The sequence below is a fragment of the Propithecus coquereli genome, unplaced genomic scaffold, assembly GCF_000956105.1.
Source record: "Propithecus coquereli isolate 6110/MARCELLA unplaced genomic scaffold, Pcoq_1.0 Scaffold533, whole genome shotgun sequence".
NCBI lineage: Eukaryota > Metazoa > Chordata > Mammalia > Primates > Indriidae > Propithecus > Propithecus coquereli.
The window spans coordinates 2,676,740-2,698,199 of NW_012151208.1; the positions used below are offsets into that span (position 1 = coordinate 2,676,740).

General features: G+C 38.8%; 1 protein-coding gene across 1 annotated transcript in view; it reads left to right on the forward strand.

Annotated features, from left to right (window-relative positions):
* The first annotated feature begins 2,575 nt into the window (after positions 1–2,575).
* Positions 2,576–21,460, forward strand: part of XRN2 (5'-3' exoribonuclease 2) — an 84,054-nt gene continuing 65,169 nt past the window's right edge. Inside the window, exons 1-4 of the mRNA XM_012657204.1 lie at positions 2,576–2,764; positions 17,707–17,834; positions 17,918–18,029; positions 19,637–19,764. Of these exons, the coding sequence (XP_012512658.1) occupies positions 2,690–2,764; positions 17,707–17,834; positions 17,918–18,029; positions 19,637–19,764 (443 nt within the window). The 5' untranslated portion in view covers positions 2,576–2,689. The remainder of the gene's footprint in view (positions 2,765–17,706; positions 17,835–17,917; positions 18,030–19,636; positions 19,765–21,460) is intronic.

Here is a 21,460-nt window from a genome sequence, read left to right on the forward strand (position 1 = left end):
GGCAAATCCAAATCTTCAGTGTGGGCCAGCAGGTTCAAGACTCAGGAAGGCAGAGAAAATTCAAAGGCAGTTGGCTAGAGAATTCCCTCTTGGTTGACAGTCAATCTTTTTGTTCTTTTCAGACCCTCAACTGATTAGATTAGGCCCACCAACATTATGTAGGGCAATCTCCTTTATTCTACTGATTAACAATGTTAATCTCATCTAAAAATGCTCTCACAGAAACACCTAGAATAATGTTTGAGCAAATATCTGGGCACTCCATGGCCCAGTCAAGTTGACACATAAAATTAACCATCACAATTACTATTTTAAATATATCAGGTTATTCACAATGAATTTTGTAAGGATAAATTACAGGGAAAGGAAGCACTTGATAATCCACAGACAAAAAATTACAGGCAAAAAAATTCAAAGATTTTTTTCTATGATAATTACAATGTTAATAGGGCTTAAAAATGAATATGCATGGAAATCTAGTATCTATATATTGTATATTTTTCATGTTATTCTTCCCATTAGTTGTAATCCAGGTATCAGCTGAGAGTCTTCCTCTGGCCCCTTGAGATCTAGCCAAAATGTTTCAAAACCTGAGTTCTCAGCCTGCAAAAGTCCAAAGTCTGGTTCATATTCCTGCTAATTTCCAACAATAATAAATTCTCTTCACCTCTTCTGCTTCTTGAGTTCTGCTACGTTGCCCAGCCCTATGGTTCCAGACCACAGTGACCTCAACATGAGACTAACTTTCTTCAATTTCTACAAGAGAAACCCATATCAAGACTGAGTCTAACAGACTTTACTGGACACACTGGGCTGGGGCAGGCGTCACAACACTTAGTCTATATACTGCTGCCACCTTTCAAGTTCCTTCTTCTCTCTTCCTTTCATCCTTCCCTTTTCTAAGTGCCCAAAACTCCGATTTTTGTACTTCTTCTATGCAAACCAATTTCACCACCCAGGAGAGTTAGCTGTGCACTCCCCAAATTTTATTACAGGTTTGTTGGGCCTCTCTTTCCTTTGTTAGGGATAGAAATTTAGCCCGAGCCAGCTTAGGGCAAAAGGAAATTTTTTTGGCTCACTGAATCAAAGGACAGACTTCCAATCAAATTGCAGGAAGAGAGGGATTTAGCTAGAACCAGGGACTTACACTTGCTTCTCTCATTGCAGTCTGCCAACAAGTCCTAATTCTTATCTTTCAGCTTTCACCTATCTGGGAAGGGCAGTCTTACATTCCTTATTGCTCAAAGTTAAAAAATGCTGGGTAAGGATTCTGAATGGCTCAACTCAGCCAGCTGCCTATCCTTGCACCCCCTGCCTATAGTGTGTATGTTCCTGTAAGAACACAGAACTTTCCAAGGGAACCATATACTTAAGGAGGAGGGAGGGGCAATTTCCACGTAAAGCAGGAATTTCACCATAGACATAATACTCTGGAATAGTTTTGGCTATCCTTAAGTAAAATATGGGATAACTACTTCCCTAATTTGCACACCAGCAGTTTAAACCAAGTGTCATCAGACCACAGAGGAGGGGGCAATAAATATTGCCTGCCCAATAGCAGGGAGAAATACTTTCATAGAGGCCTCTTGAGGTGAGCCTTTAGGATTGAGTGTGATTTGTCAAGCCAAGAGGGGATTCCAGGGAAAGAGACTTTCAGGCTTGAGCAAATGGCCATAAATACCTCCTCTTCCAGACTTCTCCTTTCACATGCTGAAAAAAAAAAAAATGCATTTGAAGCCATCAGAAAACAAAAGATAAAGTATCATGTTAAAACAAGGGCAGATTAAATGATCTTTGCTTGAACTGAAACACAAGCTTTGTGAATAAGCCACTTAACCCTCTACAATTTGGCTCCCTCATCTACTACACAAGAATGGTAACAGTACCCTCAGAAGGCTCCAGTGATTATTAAATGAGACAATCCCCTAGTCAACGCCCTAATATATTATAAGCACTCAGTAAATGGAGAATATTAGCAATTATTTTACTCTCCTAAGTGTAGCCAGAAGGTTGTATTGAATGCTCAATGTCGGCTAGATTCCATTCTGTAAATATTTCAAGTCAGTTTTTAATGCAAACCAGCCGTTGTTCCTGCAAAATTCTTTGAAATGCTCCGTTTGACAGTCCGGGTACATTCTATGGCACAAAACCGGGAGAAACTAGGAAATGAAGTAACAAGTGAGTTTGGATGCTTTGATTCTTCAGGCGAGAAAGGAAGGTAAAATAAAACATAAAACATGGTCTCCCTAATCAGAGGCGACTAAACGGGCAAGGAAGACCTCCCTCGGGGCCTGCAGAGTGCGGGGATTCCGTGCCAGGGGAGCCTGAGGCCTGGGGAAGCGAGTACCCGGGGGACGACAGCGAAGACGTCGCCTGGAAACCCCCGCGGCTCAGACGCGCTCGGTCTCGAGCTCCAGGACTGGGACCGCCGACAGCAAGCCGAAGCTTTTACTACTCTTCCCGCGGGCCGCAGGGCCTCCTACCACCAAACCGGCTGGGCCCTCCCCCGCGGATCCTTTACCTAGCCGCGCCTCCTTCCCAGCTTCCCCGGCGGCGGCGCCGTGACATCACTTCCGGTCGCCGGCGCGCACGTGAGAGGAAGTGCCGGTACCCGCGGCCGCCACTCCGACCTGTCTCTTTAGTTACGCTCTTCCGCTGGCCGGCCACTGCCTCCGGCTGTGCTGCAGCTATGGGAGTCCCGGCGTTTTTCCGCTGGCTCAGTCGCAAGTACCCGTCCATCATTGTCAACTGCGTGGAAGAAAAGGTGAGGAGGCGCCAGGCAGCCGCCAAGCTGGGGCCTGGGGCCCCAGCGCGTCTAGGCCGCGGCCTTCGGGGCCAGCCGCCTGGCCCCGAGGGAGTCTTGTGGGAGTCCGCGCCCCCCTGCCAGTCCCGCGGACAGCCACAGCTCAACACGCGGTTGGACGCGGGCACTCGGATTCCGGGCCCTGGGGAGCGGCCTAGCCGGTGCGAAGGCTGAGGAGCGTCCAAATTCGCGGAAGGGCCGCTCCTCCCTGCCCGCTTTTTCCCTGGACCGGAAGGCCCCGCCCACGGCTTTGTTTCCTCCCGGGACCGCGCGTTTTGTGTCTCTAAAGAGGCTCCAAGGATGTTGAGCCCTATCTTCTTGGTCACCTGAGTTAACTGATTAGGGATGTGCGGGTGGTGATTCCAGCCTTTAGCAGCCTTGTGAAATAATCCCGGCGGCGAGCTTTTTGTTTACCATCCGTGCCTAAAAGGTTTCCTCCTAGCGTGCGAGCCCATTTGTTGCGCTTGTTAGATCCTGTTCTGAAAGCAACATGTTAGAAGGTTCTAAGACGAGAAGGAAGTTTGATAAGTTCTCCCTTCTCTATGTGCCCCGACAGCTGGACAGCACGCTTGCTTGTTGAAATTTTCAAGATTATCGGATGCACTGTTAACAGTGCACTTTTTGTTGTTAGTTAACGTATAGGTAGACTTTTGGCCATTCTAGAGTTTTATTTTTATCGTTTCTGTGCTTCCGTCCGAGTTCGATTTTGTACTCTTACTACAGTTTCTGGGCTGGCAAGGTTCAGGGACACATCATGCCTCCCTCACTACTTGGTTTTCGCAGGTCGTACTCGATTGTCACGGTGAATTTATTTCTTTTGCGTAGATTGGTAAGGTCTTGATTTTTTTACTTTCTTGGCTTCTATCCAGTGAGAAACCAAAAGCCTTGTTTTGGTGACATTCTCAGTGTTTCCTGTGTTTTTCTCAAAGGGAAACGGCTAAACTGAATATTTCTTTCCTTTGTAAAACTTTTCTCTAACTTTATTGAACTTGCTCATGGATTAAGCAAATAAGAAGCAACAGTTCTTTGCTTCACCCCTTCCCATCCCATTTCTCCTTTCCAGAGACATACACTTTTAACTGTTTTGGTTCTCTCTCTAAATATGATGCTTATATTTGAATTGTCAGTTTTAGATCCAGCTATTGAATTCCAGCAATGATAGAATTTAGTCACTTAGCCGCCCCTCCCCATATTCCTAATAGAGTAAATCCCTACATTTCTTCTATAAGAACTATAAGTAATATGCCTTTATTTTTTATTACATCACCTGTGTAAAGTATCCATTGACTTGTTACTTTCTAAGGTTGGCATTAGTTTTTCTACCCCCTACTCACCTTCACCTCAAGTTTGACAGCTGTACTTTTACATTGTGGGCATCCAGAATTATCAGGGTTTTGATTATTCAGATTTGTTTTAAAAGCTGAAAAATTAAATAGTATTTTTGATTATTGTCACTGTGCAGATTCAGTTTATGTACTGTGATTCTGTTTCTTGGGCAGTTTTTGTCTTTTTCCTAGTGTTGCCTTTCTTTTTTCCACTTTCTACTTTTCTCCACCCAGACACTATTTTTTAGTTTTCTGTCAAGTCCTCTTTCTTCTTGGAGATTCCTTCTCGGGGTCTTCTTTATTTTTGTTGCAGTTACACCTGGTTATTACCTAGGCTTGTTGCAAGGCTGCATCCTGAGATTTTTTTTTTTTTTTTAATTTCTTTCTTCAGTGAGAGGTAGTGTTTCCTGAATCATCATCTTTCTTGCCTTAAATCCTTCCTTAGTTTTTATTCTCAGTTGAATTCTTAAGAAATACTTTCTGGGATGTGAGTTTTCTGAGTCACTGTAGGCCCCAAAATATCCCCATTCTGCCTTTATATACATTAATGATCATTAGTTAGGTATAGAATTTGAGTTTGTTTTCCTCAAAACTTAGAAAGCATTGATCTTTTGTAGTCTGTCATCTGGTATTGCTGATGACAGTTCAGTGTTAATGTGAATTATTTATTTAACCAGCACTTACGAATCGCCTTACTATGAACCAGGCACTGTTTTAAGCCCTTTACAGATATTATCTTGTTAGATCCTCAGAACAACCACATGACTACTACTGCTACTACAGATGAGAACACTGAAACACAGAAGAGTTGAGTAACATACTTAAGGTCACTCAGCTAACAAATGCTGTAGCCAGTGTGGAAACCAGGAAGGCCATGCTCTTAATTTTTATGCTCTTCTGCTTTCATTCATTTATGTTGATCAGTTTTTCTTTCTGAATTTTTAAAAGATCTTTATCCTTGACAGTGTAAACTTTCATAGTTACGTACCTAGGTATAGATTTTATTTGAAATTTAAAAACATTTTGATCAGAACTTGTTTGACTCTTTGAGTCTAAGTCTTGTGTTCTTCAATTTTAGGGAATGCTCTTTATTTCTTGGTCTTTTTCTCTTCCCTTTTCAAACTGTGGCTACCAGTCCTCCTACACTGATTTATTTTTATTTTCTTTTTCTACCCTTATTTTTGATTGTTCTTTTCCCCTCCCCCAACCTTTCTTCCTTTTGCAGCTTTATTGAGGAATAACTGACATAAAATAAACTGCACATATTTAAAATGTACGGTTTAGTACAATGTGCACATCCGTGGAACCATCACCACTACCACGACAATGAACATCACCTCCACCTCTAAAACATTCCTTCTGTCCCTGTATAATTTCTCTCTCCCATCCCTACCTGCCACCCGTCTTTTCCAACCACTGATTTGCTTTCTAACCCTATAGATACATTTTCATTTTCTGCAGTTTTATATAAATGAAATTATATAATACGTATTCTTTTTTTTTTTAACCTGGCTCAGTTACTTTTATTCACTGTAATTATTTTGAAATTCATCCAGGTTGTTACATGTATCAATAGTTCATTTCTTTTTATTTTTAGATAGTATTCTATGTTGTGGATATACTACATTTTGTTTATTCATTCGCTTAATTGATGAACATTTGGATTGTTTCCAGTTTTTTGGCAGTTACAAAAAACCTTCTGTGAACATCTGTGAACAAGTCTTTGTGTAGACATATGCTTTCATTTCTTTAGGGAAAAGGACTTAGGAAATGGTTAAATTGTATGGTAGATGTTTGATTATTTAAAAAGAAAAACCTATCAGACTATTTTCCAAATTAGTTACACTATTTTACGTTGTCACCGGCAGTATATAAGAGTTGCAGTTGTTCTACTTCCTCACCAACATACTGTATGGTTAGTCTTTTTAGTGTTAGATATTCAAAAGTAGTGTTCCCTTATTGTGGTTTTAACTTGTGCACTTGATGACAAATGATGTTGAGCCACTTTTCAGGTTCTTATTTGCTATCTGTATAAAATCTTGGGTGAGGTGTCTTTTCAGCTCTTTTGATCATTTTTACTTTGGGTCGTTTGTCTAATTAAAATGTAGAGTTTATTACATACTCTAGATAGAAGTCCTTAGTTTGATATATCTTTTCCAAATATTTTCTTTTAATCTGTGGCTTGCCTTTTTACTTCTTAACAGTGTCTTGAAGAGCAAACATTTTGAATTTTTAATGAAGTCTGATTTATTGATTTTTTTCTTTTACATTTCAGCTTTTTGTGTTGTATTTAAGAAATCTTTGCCAAAGCCAAGCTCACTAAGCTCTTCTGTGTTTTCTTAGAGAAGTTTTATAGTTTTAGTTCATCTTATGGTTTCTGTTTTTGGTCTTCTAATATGGTGAATTACATTGGTTTTTAAATGCTAAACCCACCTTACATTTCTTGGATAAAGTCCACGTGGTCATGTTGTATTATTTTTATGTACTGTTGAATTCAGTTTGCTAAAGTTTTTTGAGGATTTTTACATCTGTGTTCATGGAAGATATTTGTAGCATCCTTGTAATGTCTTTGTCTAGTTTGGATGTTAGAATAATGTTGAGCTCAGATTGAGTTGCATAGCTTCTTTAGTTTTCTGGAAGATGAGCTCAAGCAATCTCCCTGCCTCAGCCTCTCAAGTAGCTGGGACTACAGGTGTGCACCACTGTGCCCAGCTAATTTTTCCATTTTTTATAGAGATGGGATCTCACTCTTAATCGGGCTGGCTTGAACTCCTAGCCTCAAGGGATCCTTCTACCTCTGCCTCCCAAAGTGCTGGGGTTACAGGCATGAGCCACTGTGCCTGGCTCCTCTGTTTTCTTTTTGGATGAGCTTTTATAGTTTTATCTTTCACAGATTTTGTCCATTTCATCTAAGTCAAATTTGTTGATATAAAGTTGTTCATAGTATTTTCTTATTAACTCTTTAATATTGTTAGAATCTGTAGTGATGTCACCTCTGTCATTCCTGATGCTTGTAATTTTGTCTTCTCTCTTTTGTTCCATTATCAGTCTGGCTAGACTGTTCTCAGATAACTAGCTTTTTGTTTCATCAATTTTCTGTATTTTCCTGTTTTCTATTTCTTTGATTTCTGCTCTTATTTTTATTATTTCTTTGTTATGCTCACTTTGAACTTAGCTTGCTTTTCTTTGCCTTGTTTGTTAAGGTAGAAGCTAAGGTCATTTATTTGAGACATTTCTTCTGTGATATAGGTGTCGAGTGCTGTAAATTGCCTTCTATATATTATTTAAGCAACATGCCACAAATACTGACATGTTGTATTTTCTTTTCATTCAGTTAAAAATATATTCTGAATTGGTTATTTAGAACAGTGTTACTTAATTTTCAGATATTTGGAGGATTGTCCAGATATTTTTTTCTGTTACTGATTTCTAATTAATTCTCTTTTCAGAGAGTATACTTTGCATAAATTGAATCCTTTTAAAGTTTATCAAACTTGTTTTATGGTTCAGAGTATGGTCTCCGTAAATGTTTCACGTAGACTTGAAAAGGATGTACTGCTGTTGTTGGGTGTTCTGTCAATGTTATTAATGCTGATTGATAGGATATAGAAGACTTGAATAATACTTTTTTTTTCTGTCTCCTTGACATATCAGTTATAGATACGGATGTTGAAATCTCTATCATTTTTGGATTTGTCAGTTTCTCCTTTCAGTTCTATTGGGCTTTGCTTCTTGCATTTTGAAGCTTTTTAATTAGGTACATAAATGCTTAGAATTATTCTATCTTTTTGATGAATATATTTCTTTAATGAAAAGACCTTCTTTATCCCCGGTAATATTCTTTGCTCTGAAAATCTGCTCTATTTAATATTAAGATAGCCAGTTCTTTTGGCTAATGTTAGTATGGTATATCTTTTTCTATCTTTTTACTTTTAGTCTATTTGCGTCTTTGTATTAAAAGTGAATTTTCTGTAGGCAGTTGGTTCTTGTCTTTTTATACAGTTTGACAATCTCTGCCCCCCTTTTTTATTGGGGTAAAATATGCATAACCAAAGTTTACCATTTTAACTTTTTAAGTGTACAATCCAGTGGAACTAAGTATATTCACCATATTGTATAACCATCATCACTATCCATTTCCAGAACTTCTTTATCATCTGGAACAAAAACTCTACCCATTAAACACTAACTCTCTGTCTCCCCTTCTGTCTTTATGAATTTGCCTATTCTAGGTACCTCATATAAGTGGAATCATTTAATTGTGCTTTCATGTCTGACTTATTTTGCTTAGCGTAATGTTTTTAAATGTTGTTACATGTGTCCGAATTTCATTCCTTTTTAAGGCTGAATAATATTCCACTGTATGTATAATATGTTACATTTTGTTTGGATACTTTTGCCTATTGTGAATAATGCTGCTAGGAACATTGTTGTACAAGTATCTCTTTTAGTCCCTGCTTTCAATTTTTTGGGGTATGTCCCTACAAGTAGAATCAGTGGATCATGTGGTAATTCTATGTTTAGCTTTTGAGGAACCACTAAGGCTAGGTTTAAATCTGTCATCTTGGCCAGGCGCGGTGGCTCACGCCTGTAATCCTAGCACTCTGGGAGGCCGAGGCGGGTGGATTGTTTGAGCTCAGGAGTTCAAGACCAGCCTGAGCAAGAGCGAGACCCCATCTCTACTAAAAATAGAAAGAAATTAATTGGACAACTAAAAATATATAGAAAAAATTAGCCGGGCATGGTGGCGCATGCCTGTAGTCCCAGCTACTCGGGAGGCTGAGGCAGTAGGATTGCTTGAGCTCAGGAGTTTGAGGTTGCTGTGAGCTAGGATGATGCCACGGCACTCACTCTAGCCGGGGCAAAAGAGTGAGACTCTGTCTCAAAAAAAAAAAAAAAAAATCTGTCATCTTGTTTCTTTTCAGTCTCATCTGTTCTTTGTTTCAGTTTCCCACTGCCTTTTGGATTGAATACTTTTTTATGACTTCATTTTATTTCTTTTGTTGGCTTATTAACTACTCTTTATTGATTCAGCCATCAACTTCTTCAAGTCCTTTAACTGCTTGGCTTATACAGTCCCTCCATTTATCAGCCTTCTGACTTTTGGAAGTGACTTAAATGCCTAAACTCTGGAGAGCTGGAGCTTCTTGCACTTGTTAAAATAAAAGCTCTAGATAAATTAAATTTAACAGAGTTTAATTGAGCAAACAGTTCACCAGTTGGGCAGTCCTCAGAACTAGAAGAGGTTCAGAGAGCTCTGCTCTGCAAAGTGGGCAAGCAGCCTTTGTGGACAGGAAACAGAATTGAGGTATAGAAACAACTCAGTTGGTTAAGCTTGGACATTCACCTTATTTGAACATAGTGTGATCAGTTGGCAGGCAGCCTGTGATTGACTGAAGCTTGGCTGCTGTGACTAGCTGAGACTCAGCTATTTGTTATGAAAGTATACTCCTCTAAGTTAGTCTTTCTGTTGGTTTATGTATTAAATTAGGTTGCAGTTGGTTAAGTAAGGTCTCAGTAGAAGGGGCATCATCAGGCCAAATTCAGTTTGATTTAACATGCCACACTGGACTTCCCCTACAGTCCTCACCTTCTGGTCATCTCTGTATGAGTGCTGAAAGCAGAAGGCAGGATCCCCTTGTTTGACCTCAGCTGGGAATGTGTGTGTGGGCAAAATAAATTTTTTGCTGCTCTGCACGTCTGCGAATGACTGTGAAAGTACTGTGAATATTAATTTGGAGGTTGAAAATACATTGTATAATAGTAAGTAGGTGAGTTCACAAATACAGATTCATGAATAATGATGAGCTGTATGTGTACCTCATAGGGTAGTTCTGTGGATTACATGTATTAATGCAAGTTAAATTCCTGGAACAGAAGCACTTGATAAATGGCAACTATTATGAAAATCTGATTTCAGAATTTTACTTGGTAAATTAATTATTAGTAGTTTATATGTCTGAATAAAAATGGAGATGTTTTTGTGTCTAACTCTTGGTAACACTGAATAGTATAGATTTGTACTCTTGCTATTTTCTTGTAAAGAAATGCAGGTTTCCTACACTGCTGCTTTTCTCATTCCTTTCTATTTCGTTAAGTACTTCATTTGTGACAAGCATTGCTCTAAGGGTAGAGAGAATAATAATGAACAAGAGGGACATTGGTCCTTGACCCTGCATTCTATTTCCTGCAGTATGATTTTTTTTTTTTTTTTGGAGCTGGTTACTACGTTGTTTAAACAGCTTTATTGAGGTATGATTTACACAACATGCAATTTACCCTTTAGAGCAGTGGTCCCCAACCTTGTTGGCACGGAGGACCAGTTTCATGGAAGACAATTTTTCCATGGGCAGGGGCAATTCCGAGGTTTTTATTACGTTCACAGATGTGTGTAGCCGTAACCACAGTCAATTTTAGACCATTTTCTTCACCTCGGAAAGAAACCTGTACTCTCTAACTATCATCTCTCCATCTGCTGTTCCCTCTTCTCCCAGTGCTAAGCAACCATTAATTTGTTTCTATCTGTATAGATTTTCCTACTTTGGACTTTCCTATGAGAAGAATCATATTGTATGTTTCTGGCTGGCTTCTTTCACTGAGCATTGTGCTTTCAAGGTTCATCATATTGTAGCATATATCAGTACTTCATTATTTTTTTATGATCAAATAATATGTCATTGTGTGAGTATAGCACATTTTGTTTATCCATTTGTCTGTTGGTGAACATTTGAGTTGTTTTTATCTTCTGGCTATTAGGAATAATGCTGTTTTAAAAATTTATGTACAAGTTTCTGTGTGGACATGTTTTCATTTCTCTTGAGTACATGCATAGGAGTGGTATTGCTGGGTCATAGGGTAACTCTGTGTTTAAGCATTTAAGTAACTGCCAGACTCTTTTCCAAAGTGGCGGCACTATTTTATAATACCATCAGCAGTGTATAAAGGTTCCAATTTTTCCACATTCTTATAGTGAAGCAGGTTTGTTGTGTACTGGTTACCAACTTGTCTGGTAAGATAGAACATCTGTATACGATAAGTTATATGAAGAGGTTTTATTATTTACATATAGAAAGTGAGGAACAACAGAAGCCTAGGATTTATTGCGAGTCAGTTTCCGAAGGCTCAGGAAAGATGCCTGGGGCAGATGGAGTCTCAGTTGCAAGTCCCGCTTGCCATTGCAGCTGAGGGACCCCAAAGGCAGCCCAGTGTAGGCAGTGCGATTCACTGGGCTAAAGCTTTGGAGCACATGCCGCTTTCAGGGGAGAGAGAAACAAAGCCCAGGCTATTCCAACAAGTTCTTCCCTAACTCCAGATGTTATTGATACATTCCCTGGGAGAGACAAGAACAAGGCCTGGGCACTTTCAGGCAGTTCTTTTCTATTTCAGGATATTGCATTTCGTCACATTCTACAGTTATTCTTGAGAACTACAAGAAAGGGTGGAGAACTGAGTTGTTCTAAGGCTACCCAGAGAACTGTCCTGCACTTGCTCACACTTGTTACTGTCTTTTTGGCTTTAGCCATCCTGGTGGGTGTGTGAAGTGGTATCTTATGTGGTTTTGATTTGCATTTTCCTGATAACAATGATGTTGAACATCTTTTCAAGTGCTTATTGGCCACTTGTGTATCTTTTTTAGAGAAATGTCTATTTAGATTTTTTACATTTTAAATTGGATTGTCTTTTTATTATTGAATTATAAAGTTTTTTAATATATTCTGAATATAAAACCCGTATTAAATATATGATTTGCATATATTTTTCTCCCATTCTGTGAGTTATCTTCCCACTTTCTCGATGGTGTCTTTTGACGAATAAAAGCTTTAAATTTTATTTTAGAGATAGAGTCTCGCTCTGTCACCCAGGCTGGAGTGCAGTGGTGCCATTGTAGCTCACTGCAGCCTCAAACTCCTGGGCTCAAGTGATCCTCTTGCCTCAGCCCCTTGAATAGGGAGGACTACAAGTATGTGCCACCATGCCTTGCTAATTTTTTTTTTGTTGAGAGAGTCTCACCATGTTGCCCAGGCTGGTCTTGAACTCCTGGTGGCCTCAAGTGATTCTCCTGCCTTGGCCTTCCAAAGTGCTGGGATTACAGGCATGAGCCACTGTGCCCAGCCTTGTAGTGAGTTTGTTTTATTACTTTTGAGCTCTAATGTTTCCATTTGGTTCTTTTTCTTTTTAATGATTTTTATCTCTGTTGATATTTCCTATTTGATATGAATTGTCATCATATCTTCCTTTACTACTTTAATCATACTTTAATTCTGTGAGCATATTTATAGTGGCTATGTTAAAATCTTTGTGTTAAATCCAACATCTGGTCACTCTCACAGGTAGTTTGTGTTGCTAGCTTTTTTCCTAGGATATGAGTCATACTTTCTTGGTTTGTTTTTATTTTTGTTTTGTATTGTTTTTTGCATACCTGGCAATTTTTTTTTGCAAACAGGACATTTTAGATAGTATATTGTAGCAACTCTGGCTATTTGTCTTCACTGCGCCCCCCCACCTCCACCCTTCTAGGGCTTCTTATTGTTATGTAGTTGTTTATTTGTTTGTTGACTGGCTAGATTATTTTAATGAAGTGTGTTTCTTCCCTATTGTATTATACCTCTGATGGTTTTCCTGGGGGCGGGCGGGGATGCAGTTTGGGGCATGCCCACAGCCACCCTGGGATGACAGTGGTACAGGTAGGGCTCTCGCCCACTTTTTCCCTGATCACACCCAGCAATGAAACTCCACTACTTGGTCCCATTGCTTTATTATTTTCACCAATGCCCTGGTGTATAAATTCTTCTACAAACTAGTCCAGTGGAATTTTGGCTTCTTCCAGGATTAGTTCTGAGGTTAGTGTTTGGTATTTGTGACAACCCCAGGAAAGGCTTCTCTCAGCTTTCTTATTCCCCAGTTCTCTCCTGCAAACTATAATAACTGGCCTCTAGGCTGTATCTTCATTAGATCCAGGAGTCTCCTGCCAATTGCTTTTCACCACGGCTTTCACCGTTCTTGAGAGTGCCTTTAGGTTTAAAACTAAACTGTGTACTTTTTTTCCTTTCTTTTTTTTTGAACAACTCAAGACATGTAATGTCATGCACTTTTGCAAATTAAGTCGGTTTTAAAATCTTCATAGGCTTTCTTGATTAGGTTGCTGTTTGCCCTTAGGTCCATTTTCAAGGGCTTGAAATGTTTTTGTTTTTACAATAATTTTCACCAATTTCATTGGGGAGCAGATAAGTGAAGCTTCTCACATTGTCATGTTGGAATCAGATCTCTCTGAAATGATTTTATGTCTTGGAGAGCGAGGATCAATTTCACACATCTTGCATATTTTGTATCCTCCATAGTACTTGCTGTAGTTCTCAGCACAAATTGCTTTGAATCTAGTGAAATTACAATTAATCAGACTAACGTACTGGCTAAGATACTAGCTTGGAGGTCATGGATTTAAATCCTAGTTTCTGAACCTGGCAGTGCTGGGTTAACCTGGGTTAATGCTAACCCCTCTAAGCATTTGTGTTCTCCATTGTAATTGGGATACTCCAGACCTCACAAGGTTGTTGTGAGGATAGAATGGAATACTCCACAAGTAAAAGTCCTTAGAACAGTGCTTGTCTCATTTTAAGTGTTCCATAAATGTTAGAGATAATTATTAGTCCTTGTTCACTAACATTGTATACAAATGAAGATCTAACACACATATTACTTGAAAAAAAAACTGATCACCCACAAGTGTTCAAATGTCCTATTTGGCAACTACATCAAAACTTACAGATTGAATTTTTAAGCCAAAATACTGTCATTTGAAGTTTTCATTAGGCTTTAAGCCAAAATACTGTCATTTGAAGTTTTCATTAGGCTTTAAGCCAAAATACTGTCATTTGAAGTTTTCATTAGGCTTTTGGCTGTTTCTCCCCAAAATATCATCCACATTTTATGTTTTTGTAGTTCCAGGCTGCTTTAAGGGAAATCTAAAACTGAGTTGTATAGTTTGGTGTCTGACTTCCATCAGTGGGATACTCTTATTACCCTGGAAGCTCAGACATGATTCATGATTTTTCTAATGTTGCTGTTAAATCTTGTGCAGGTTTAAACAAAAATGTGTCTACCTAGTAGTGGTTCCTGCTGACAGCAGTGGTTGATTGGAACAGTGGGTTGGCATGAAATTCGTTTTAGAGATTTACTTCAAAACCCATGTAATGTATTTTTACACAGACATCACTGTTTATATATTTGTAATATCTTCTTTAAATACCTTCTTTATCTTAATTAGCATTTTCATGCACAAATAGAATAATATCCCAAATGTCTATTTGGGATACGTGTATCTCCTGCTCTTACCATGAAGTAGATAGAGAAGGAGTGGGCTTCCTGCTAGGCAGAGCTACCTTGACTGCCAGCCTTCTGGTAGGGGTGCTTCCTGGTCCCTTGGGGAATTTCTAGTCAGCTAGGGCACTGCACTGCCCTTCTAACCCAAGCTCTTATGTTCTCTGGGGAGTCTGTCTCAAGTTGCCTGGCTCACATGGCACCTGATGGGTGAGGGAAGAGGAGAGGGCAAAGGTTGATCCACCTGACAGTTTCTGTGAGTGATGCTGATGGATCATTCAGAAGCTGTCCCTTGATCTCTCTGAAGAGGTCAGGAGCCCTCTTGTGTTCACTCACCTTTGGCAGCGTATCTCCTCTCACGTGTTGCAGGTGCTGCACTCCATCTTCAGTGAGAGATATTGGTTCCATGTATTTCAGGCATCCTTCATGATTTCTCAGCCACAGAAGGTTCTGCTTCTGCTTTTCTATCATAGCAGTGCAATTGATTTGTTTGTGTATTTGTTTAGTCTTTTATATGGTCTTGGGGTAGAAAGGGAAGATGCAGTGAGTGCTCAATCTGTCATCTGGGGAATCCAAATGATAATGAAGAGTTATTATTTGAAATAAATTGGTTTTAGAGTTCAAAGTGGTTCTCCTTTTAGCTGGCCTTTGATTAAGGATCTCTCTTTCACCCAACAGGAGACAACGTTGGTATTGTATTTGACAAGGCTATTGAGGAGTGAGTTCCTTTGTTGAGCATCAAAATCTTTTCTTGAAGAAAGGAATTCTAAATTTATGTAGAAAATGTGTTGAACACATCTACAGTACTCTTGAGGGGAAAATATATTCAATTTTTTTTTTTATTGGAAATGCCTGGAGCTCTTTTTCTCAAAATTAGGACCCACCTATGCTACCTTCCCTGTACTATATTTTTTTCTAGATAGTTGAAGTAAAAATGCTACATTCAATATGAAGAGCTGCAATATGCCTACTTCTGTGCTAAGCACTAGGGCACATGGCTGCTTTCACTCTACAAAGACACATATGAGTTGTTGCAGCTGTGATCATATGGCCAACAAACCTAAAATATTTACTGTCGGTCTTCTTATGGGGCACAAAGAATGAGTCTTGATTTTCCTGAATGTAATGGCTGCATGGTACAGGATGGTGTGGACTTTGGGGTGTGGAGGTTAGATGGAGAGGCAGAGAACCTCTTGCCTTCATAGAGTTTGTTTTTGTTTGGGGGTTATCAAGGTATCTTCTTCCATAGACCCTCCCCCCACCAAGAATTGACTTCCTGCTTTCCTTACCACTTACCTCAGCACACACTGCTTCTAGTCAAGCCTCTCTTTGTTGATTCCCAGCATGTATGTACATAACACTGTCTAATAATTTCTTCCCTGTTTCATCTTAAGTCCCTTTTGGTATCCTTTCTCCCCAATTATAAATACAAATTGAAGCCCAGTCTTATTCCGTTCCCTCCCTCTTTCAAAGATAACCACTATCCTGAAACTTTTGTTTCTCATTCCCTTGCTTTTCACTATGCTATCATTGTGTATGTATCAATCCCTGAACAGTAGCTAATGTTGTTTTATCTATTTCATAACTTTCTACAAGTGGTATGCCATATATGTTCTTCTGCAGCTTGCATTTTTGGCTCAGGAGTGTATTTGTGACCATCCAGCTCTAGTTCTTTGAGTCTCACTCGTGCCTGGCATTCCAGTAAATGGACATACCATAGTTTATTAATACATTCTCTTCTTGATCGGCTTTTTACCCCCCAATTAAGTTGATCTTTGATTTTTATTTATTTTTTAACAGCTTTGTTGAAATACAGTTTATATATCTTGAAATTCACCTGCTTCAACTGTATAATTCAGTAGTTTTTACTGTTTTCACAGAGTTGTGCAGCCATCACCATCAACCATCAAATGTTCTAATTTTAGAACATTTGATCACTCCCAAAAGCAATTGGCATCTCTCTCATCCTTTCCCTACCCTCAGCTTGAAGCAACCATTTATCTATTTTCTGTCTCTATAATTTTGTCTGTTCTATTTTATATAAATGGGATTGTACAGTGTGTGGTCTTTTGCAGCTGGCTTCTTTTACTTAGCATACTGTTTTTGAGCTACATGATGTAGCGTGTATTAATGTATGATGGGCTTTTAAATTGTTTACAGTTTTTACTGTCGCGAGTGATACTTTGTATATGTCTGGGGAACTGTTATTTTTTAAGTGACTTTTATTATTAATAAATGTAAAAAGTGGATCTCACGTTCTTAATCTTTTGCTGAAGCTCTGGAAGAAAAAAACAGAGGTAATATCATGTATAAAAATATAATCGAGTACCTCTGGGAATGAATAAGCCCTTACCTTTTGAAGACCTCATGGTGTAGCTGGATTAGGATGATAAATTAATTATAAAAGTATGGAAATGCTATAAATGAATAAGCTAAATTCTAAGGAAATGCAATAGGAGCAGTTAATTTCTTGGGAGATGTTTACAAAGTATTATAAAGTGAGTGATGTTTGATCTGAGTCTAGACCCTGGAAAATCAGTAAGATTTCAGGAAGTGAGTGTTGGCAGACAGGAAGAAGGGATTCTGAGAGAAGCAGCATTATGCAAAGGCATCGAGAGATGAAAGAGCATTTTCTAGAAACTTAGGACAGATTGAACGGGCTTCAGCAGTATTGTGGCAGGACAGGAGACTAGCGAGATTCCAGGCTCACTGGTTACTACTTGCTGTGGGAATCATTGGAAAAATTAGGCAAGATTAAGACACAGACACATATGTTTCAGAAAGGGAACTCTGACAGTGTAGAGGGTCGTCTGGAGACCAGGGAGTTTCTCTACAAAGCTTGTGATCTTTTAGGTGAGAGATGATAACCTCATATTGTTCATGGTAGTGATAGCGAAAGGAGATGAAGTGGAGAGACATTTTTTTTAGGTTGCATTGCCAGGACTTACTGATGTGAGTGATGAGGGAAATGAATTCTAAGATGACTCCCATGATTTCTCACTTGGACAATTGGATGATATGGGAATTTGATACATTGCCCACCTTGTCAAATTAACTTGTGATAGAAGCCATCACTTTGTAAAGATGAAATATCTGCTTCAGTTTGCTTTGTGGAATAAGATAACTTATTTTATAATTTAAAGGTTACTTGAAGTGTTTTATTTCCAGTTCAGTAATGAAACACAGGTTCATACTGAGCCTAGGATCTGTCATTTTTAGACATGAACAATCAAACTACTATTAATTATCACTTCCTCATAGCCAAAGGAATGCAGTGGTGTAAAGATTCCAGTTGATGCCAGTAAACCTAATCCCAATGATGTGGAGTTTGATAATCTATATTTGGATATGAATGGAATCATCCATCCCTGTACTCATCCCGAAGACAAGTACGTAACCTATTTTTGTCACTGATACCACAAATCACAGAGGAAATACTACATTATATTACATTGTTTGCTTGTCATTATAGACCAGCACCAAAAAACGAAGATGAAATGATGGTTGCAATTTTTGAGTATATTGACAGACTTTTCAGTATTGTAAGACCGAGACGACTTCTCTACATGGCAATAGATGGAGTGGTAAGTGCTAAGATAGTTCATTTAGAAGCTTCCATTTTCGTTTTTGCTGTGTTCCCAGTGTCTGGTTGACAGTGGTGAATTTAAGAATGAAAACCTCATACTTCATTTATTCATTCAAATGTTATTTAGTGTCTGTTTGGTGCCGGGTACTGTGAAATGCTGGAGATATTGGTGACTGCCCTCGTTTTTGAAGGGCTTACCATCAAAGGGAGGGAGATATAGATAAATGTGTGAGTTACTTATAGGCTTTAGAGGCACTAGATAACACATGCAAAGTGTTGAGGGATGAAGTCAGCGCTACTGAGGGAGTTAGGAGATAGGAGGTGGCTTTTGTCATATGTCTTTAATGGTGAAGAATAGTTAGAGATTGATGGGTGGTGGTGGGGGATGCATGCCCTAAATTTATTTAGCCATATGCAAGTAGATTCTCTTTCTTTTAGGTTTAGTACATCCCAGTGGCTAATGGAATGATTTTGAAAATCCAGAAAACTTCAAACCTGAGATTAACTTTTCTGTGAGGTTCTTTTTACTCAATGAAAAATCTCGGCTACCTGATAACTTGTTAAGTTGCAGTTAGACTGGAATAAAGAATAAAGAGAACAGGAATATGTCTTGTTTAGAGCATATTCCAGTTTACATTCAGCTAAATTTTAATTTTATTCCGGTGTGCCCTTACTGCTAGATCAAATATGAAATATGTGCATGTTTGTATGTGTATGTATATGTGCATGTGTATACATACATTTTTATGTGTAAATGTAGATCATAGAACTTAGTGCTTGGGAGGGCTACATTAGATGGTCTCATTTTACAGAAAAGGGAACTGTTTAAAGAGAATATAAGGTAACTTATATTTAAATATACACAGGATATTCCAGAGTTCCTTCCAACCTCATAATTCGGTTTAGTAACTTCTAAAATCTTACAGTCCAGTTCAGTTTATTCAGGCTTATCAGTGTTTTAAATTGCATCTGGTTAGGATGAATTTAAAAGTACTTTTGGTTAAAACATTGCTCCTTTTGTAACTGCTGTGCCTTATGGAAAAGACAGTGATAATTATGAACCTTATCGTGGGAAATACAAAATAGAAGTGCATTGAGGTCCTGCAGGTCAAGAATAAATAGTTTTTCTGTTGCTTTCATGGGACATCATGAATCCCATTTGGAGACCATCCTTGCTTTTATGTATAGACATAAGGAAGGTCTTCCTAATCGTGGTTCTATGGTAACCACTCATGAAATGCTTACTGGATCTTTAAATAAAGTGAACATTTGTGGGGGCAGGAGGACTGTTTTGAAGCACCCTAAGCCAGGGGAACTGGCATTAGGCTGTGGGCCTTGCAGTATGAAGTGCTTTGTAGGATTTTTGTCCATTTCACATGTCACTCACTCACCTGATTGAACTTAGCTTTCAGATTCTTCGTCCATATTTAAGTTCTCAGGATCTATTGTCTGTCATGAAAGGATTATTAGGCATATTATTAATACTTAACTTTTCTTCCGTTTTAATTTACTACTTTTATAAGAATGGCTGATTCAGAATAACATACTGATGTATTTATGAATATTTTTATTATCATTATGTGAATATGAAATACATGTTTTCAGGCACCACGTGCTAAAATGAACCAGCAGCGTTCGAGGCGGTTCAGAGCATCAAAAGAAGGAATGGAGGCAGCAGTCGAGAAGCAGCGAGTTAGGGAAGAAATACTGGCAAAAGGTAAAGAGTATACAAAGTTGGACTTTTAACAGAATGTATTCAGCCAGGAAGGGATAACAACTTTTTCTTTTTTTTTTCTTTTTTTTTTCCGAGACAGAGTCTCACTCTGTCTCCTGGGCTAGAGTGCCGTGGCGTCAGCCTGGCTCACAGCAACCTCAAATTCCTGGGCTCAAGTGATCCTCCTGCCTCAGCCTCCTAAGTAGCTGGTACTACAGGCACACACTACCATGCCTGGCTAATTTTTTTCTATTTTTAGTAGAGACAGGGTCTTGCTCTTGTTTAGGCTGGTCTCGAACTCTGGACCTCAAGTGATCCTCCCACTGTGGTCTCCCAGAGTACTAGGATTACAGGTGTGAACTACAGTACCCGGCCACAACTTTTTCTTACAAATAGACGAAGTTTTAATTTAATGAGGATCCCAGAATATCCAAGGAAAATGTATGTTCACTGTTGAGGAAAAATAGTTCGTGGAATCCTTTACCCCCATTAATAAGCTTGTTTGTTTCCAGACTCTACAATAAAGGGGAAACTTGGGAATAAAAGGAGGGAATACTGATAGGGAGAGTGGATTGTCGACCCCTCTCAGGGCGAGTGCAGCTAGCTCTTCAGCTAACTTTTATGTAAAGTATTAACAGAAGTATGAGTGCTGCTTCTCTGTGGGGGCTGTCAGAAAGCTACAGTTCTGTAAACATTTACTTTAAATCAGTCTTAGTTTGCTTGCTTATTGCTTTCCTTGGAAAGTCAGAGATCTGTCTGGGGAGGCCAGAGGTGATTTAATACACATTTACAGGCTGTTTCCAAGACATTTACACATTTTGAATACAGGTTGATGGAGCAGCCACTGTGCTCAGGGTTCTTTTAATTTTCGGAGGTTAAGAGTGGGATGCAGTCATTTTGCAGTTGCCCAAAGCCTTGGAATTCCTAGTAGGTGCACAGGTAGGAGTTGACTGTGTCTCAGAGAGGAGAAAGGTTGGAGGATGCTGATGCTGACTAGGGTGGACTGGTTCTCTTACACCACATCTGTGTGTGAGGTAGGGTGTGGTTGTAGCAGGGTGATTTGTTTGGTGTTCTGCTGCATTAGACAATATAGTAGACCAGAAAAGCCACAATTTATTGACTCAAGATAATTGCACTTTGCAGTTGAAAAAAAGATGCCATAGTATGGTCAGCTGAGGCCTGTAATTACAATAAATATTAAGTTATTTTAATTTGCCAGAAGTGTGTAAGTAATAGCTACTTTAGCCATAGCTTGTAGTTAAGACACTAAAACCTGTTTGTATTTAGAATAGAATGTTTTGATTTTAAGGATTCTTCGTTTTTGAAGATACAAGAAAATATATTTTTTCTTGAGAAGCAGCTAATTTGTGATACAGAGGAAAATATAGGATTTTTATATTCCTCTACCTGATAATTTTATTTCTTACCCAATAAGGGTGTGATAAACTCAGCATTTTAATTTCATTTTTCTAAGGCACCTTTACCTTAAGAACTGTTATCAAAAATAAAACCCTTAATGTGTGTGTTTATTCTGTTGCAGAGGAAGAACTTCATAATTTTTATATTTTTATGTAACAGTGTAGTATCTTTTGTGTACCATATATTGTTTGACAGTCTTGTTAAAGCTTTATTTAAATTTGAAGGAGGAATCTTTATTTTCCAAAAGGGGGAACATTGTTCCTTGGGTGACAACACTTCTCTTTCTTTTGTATTTG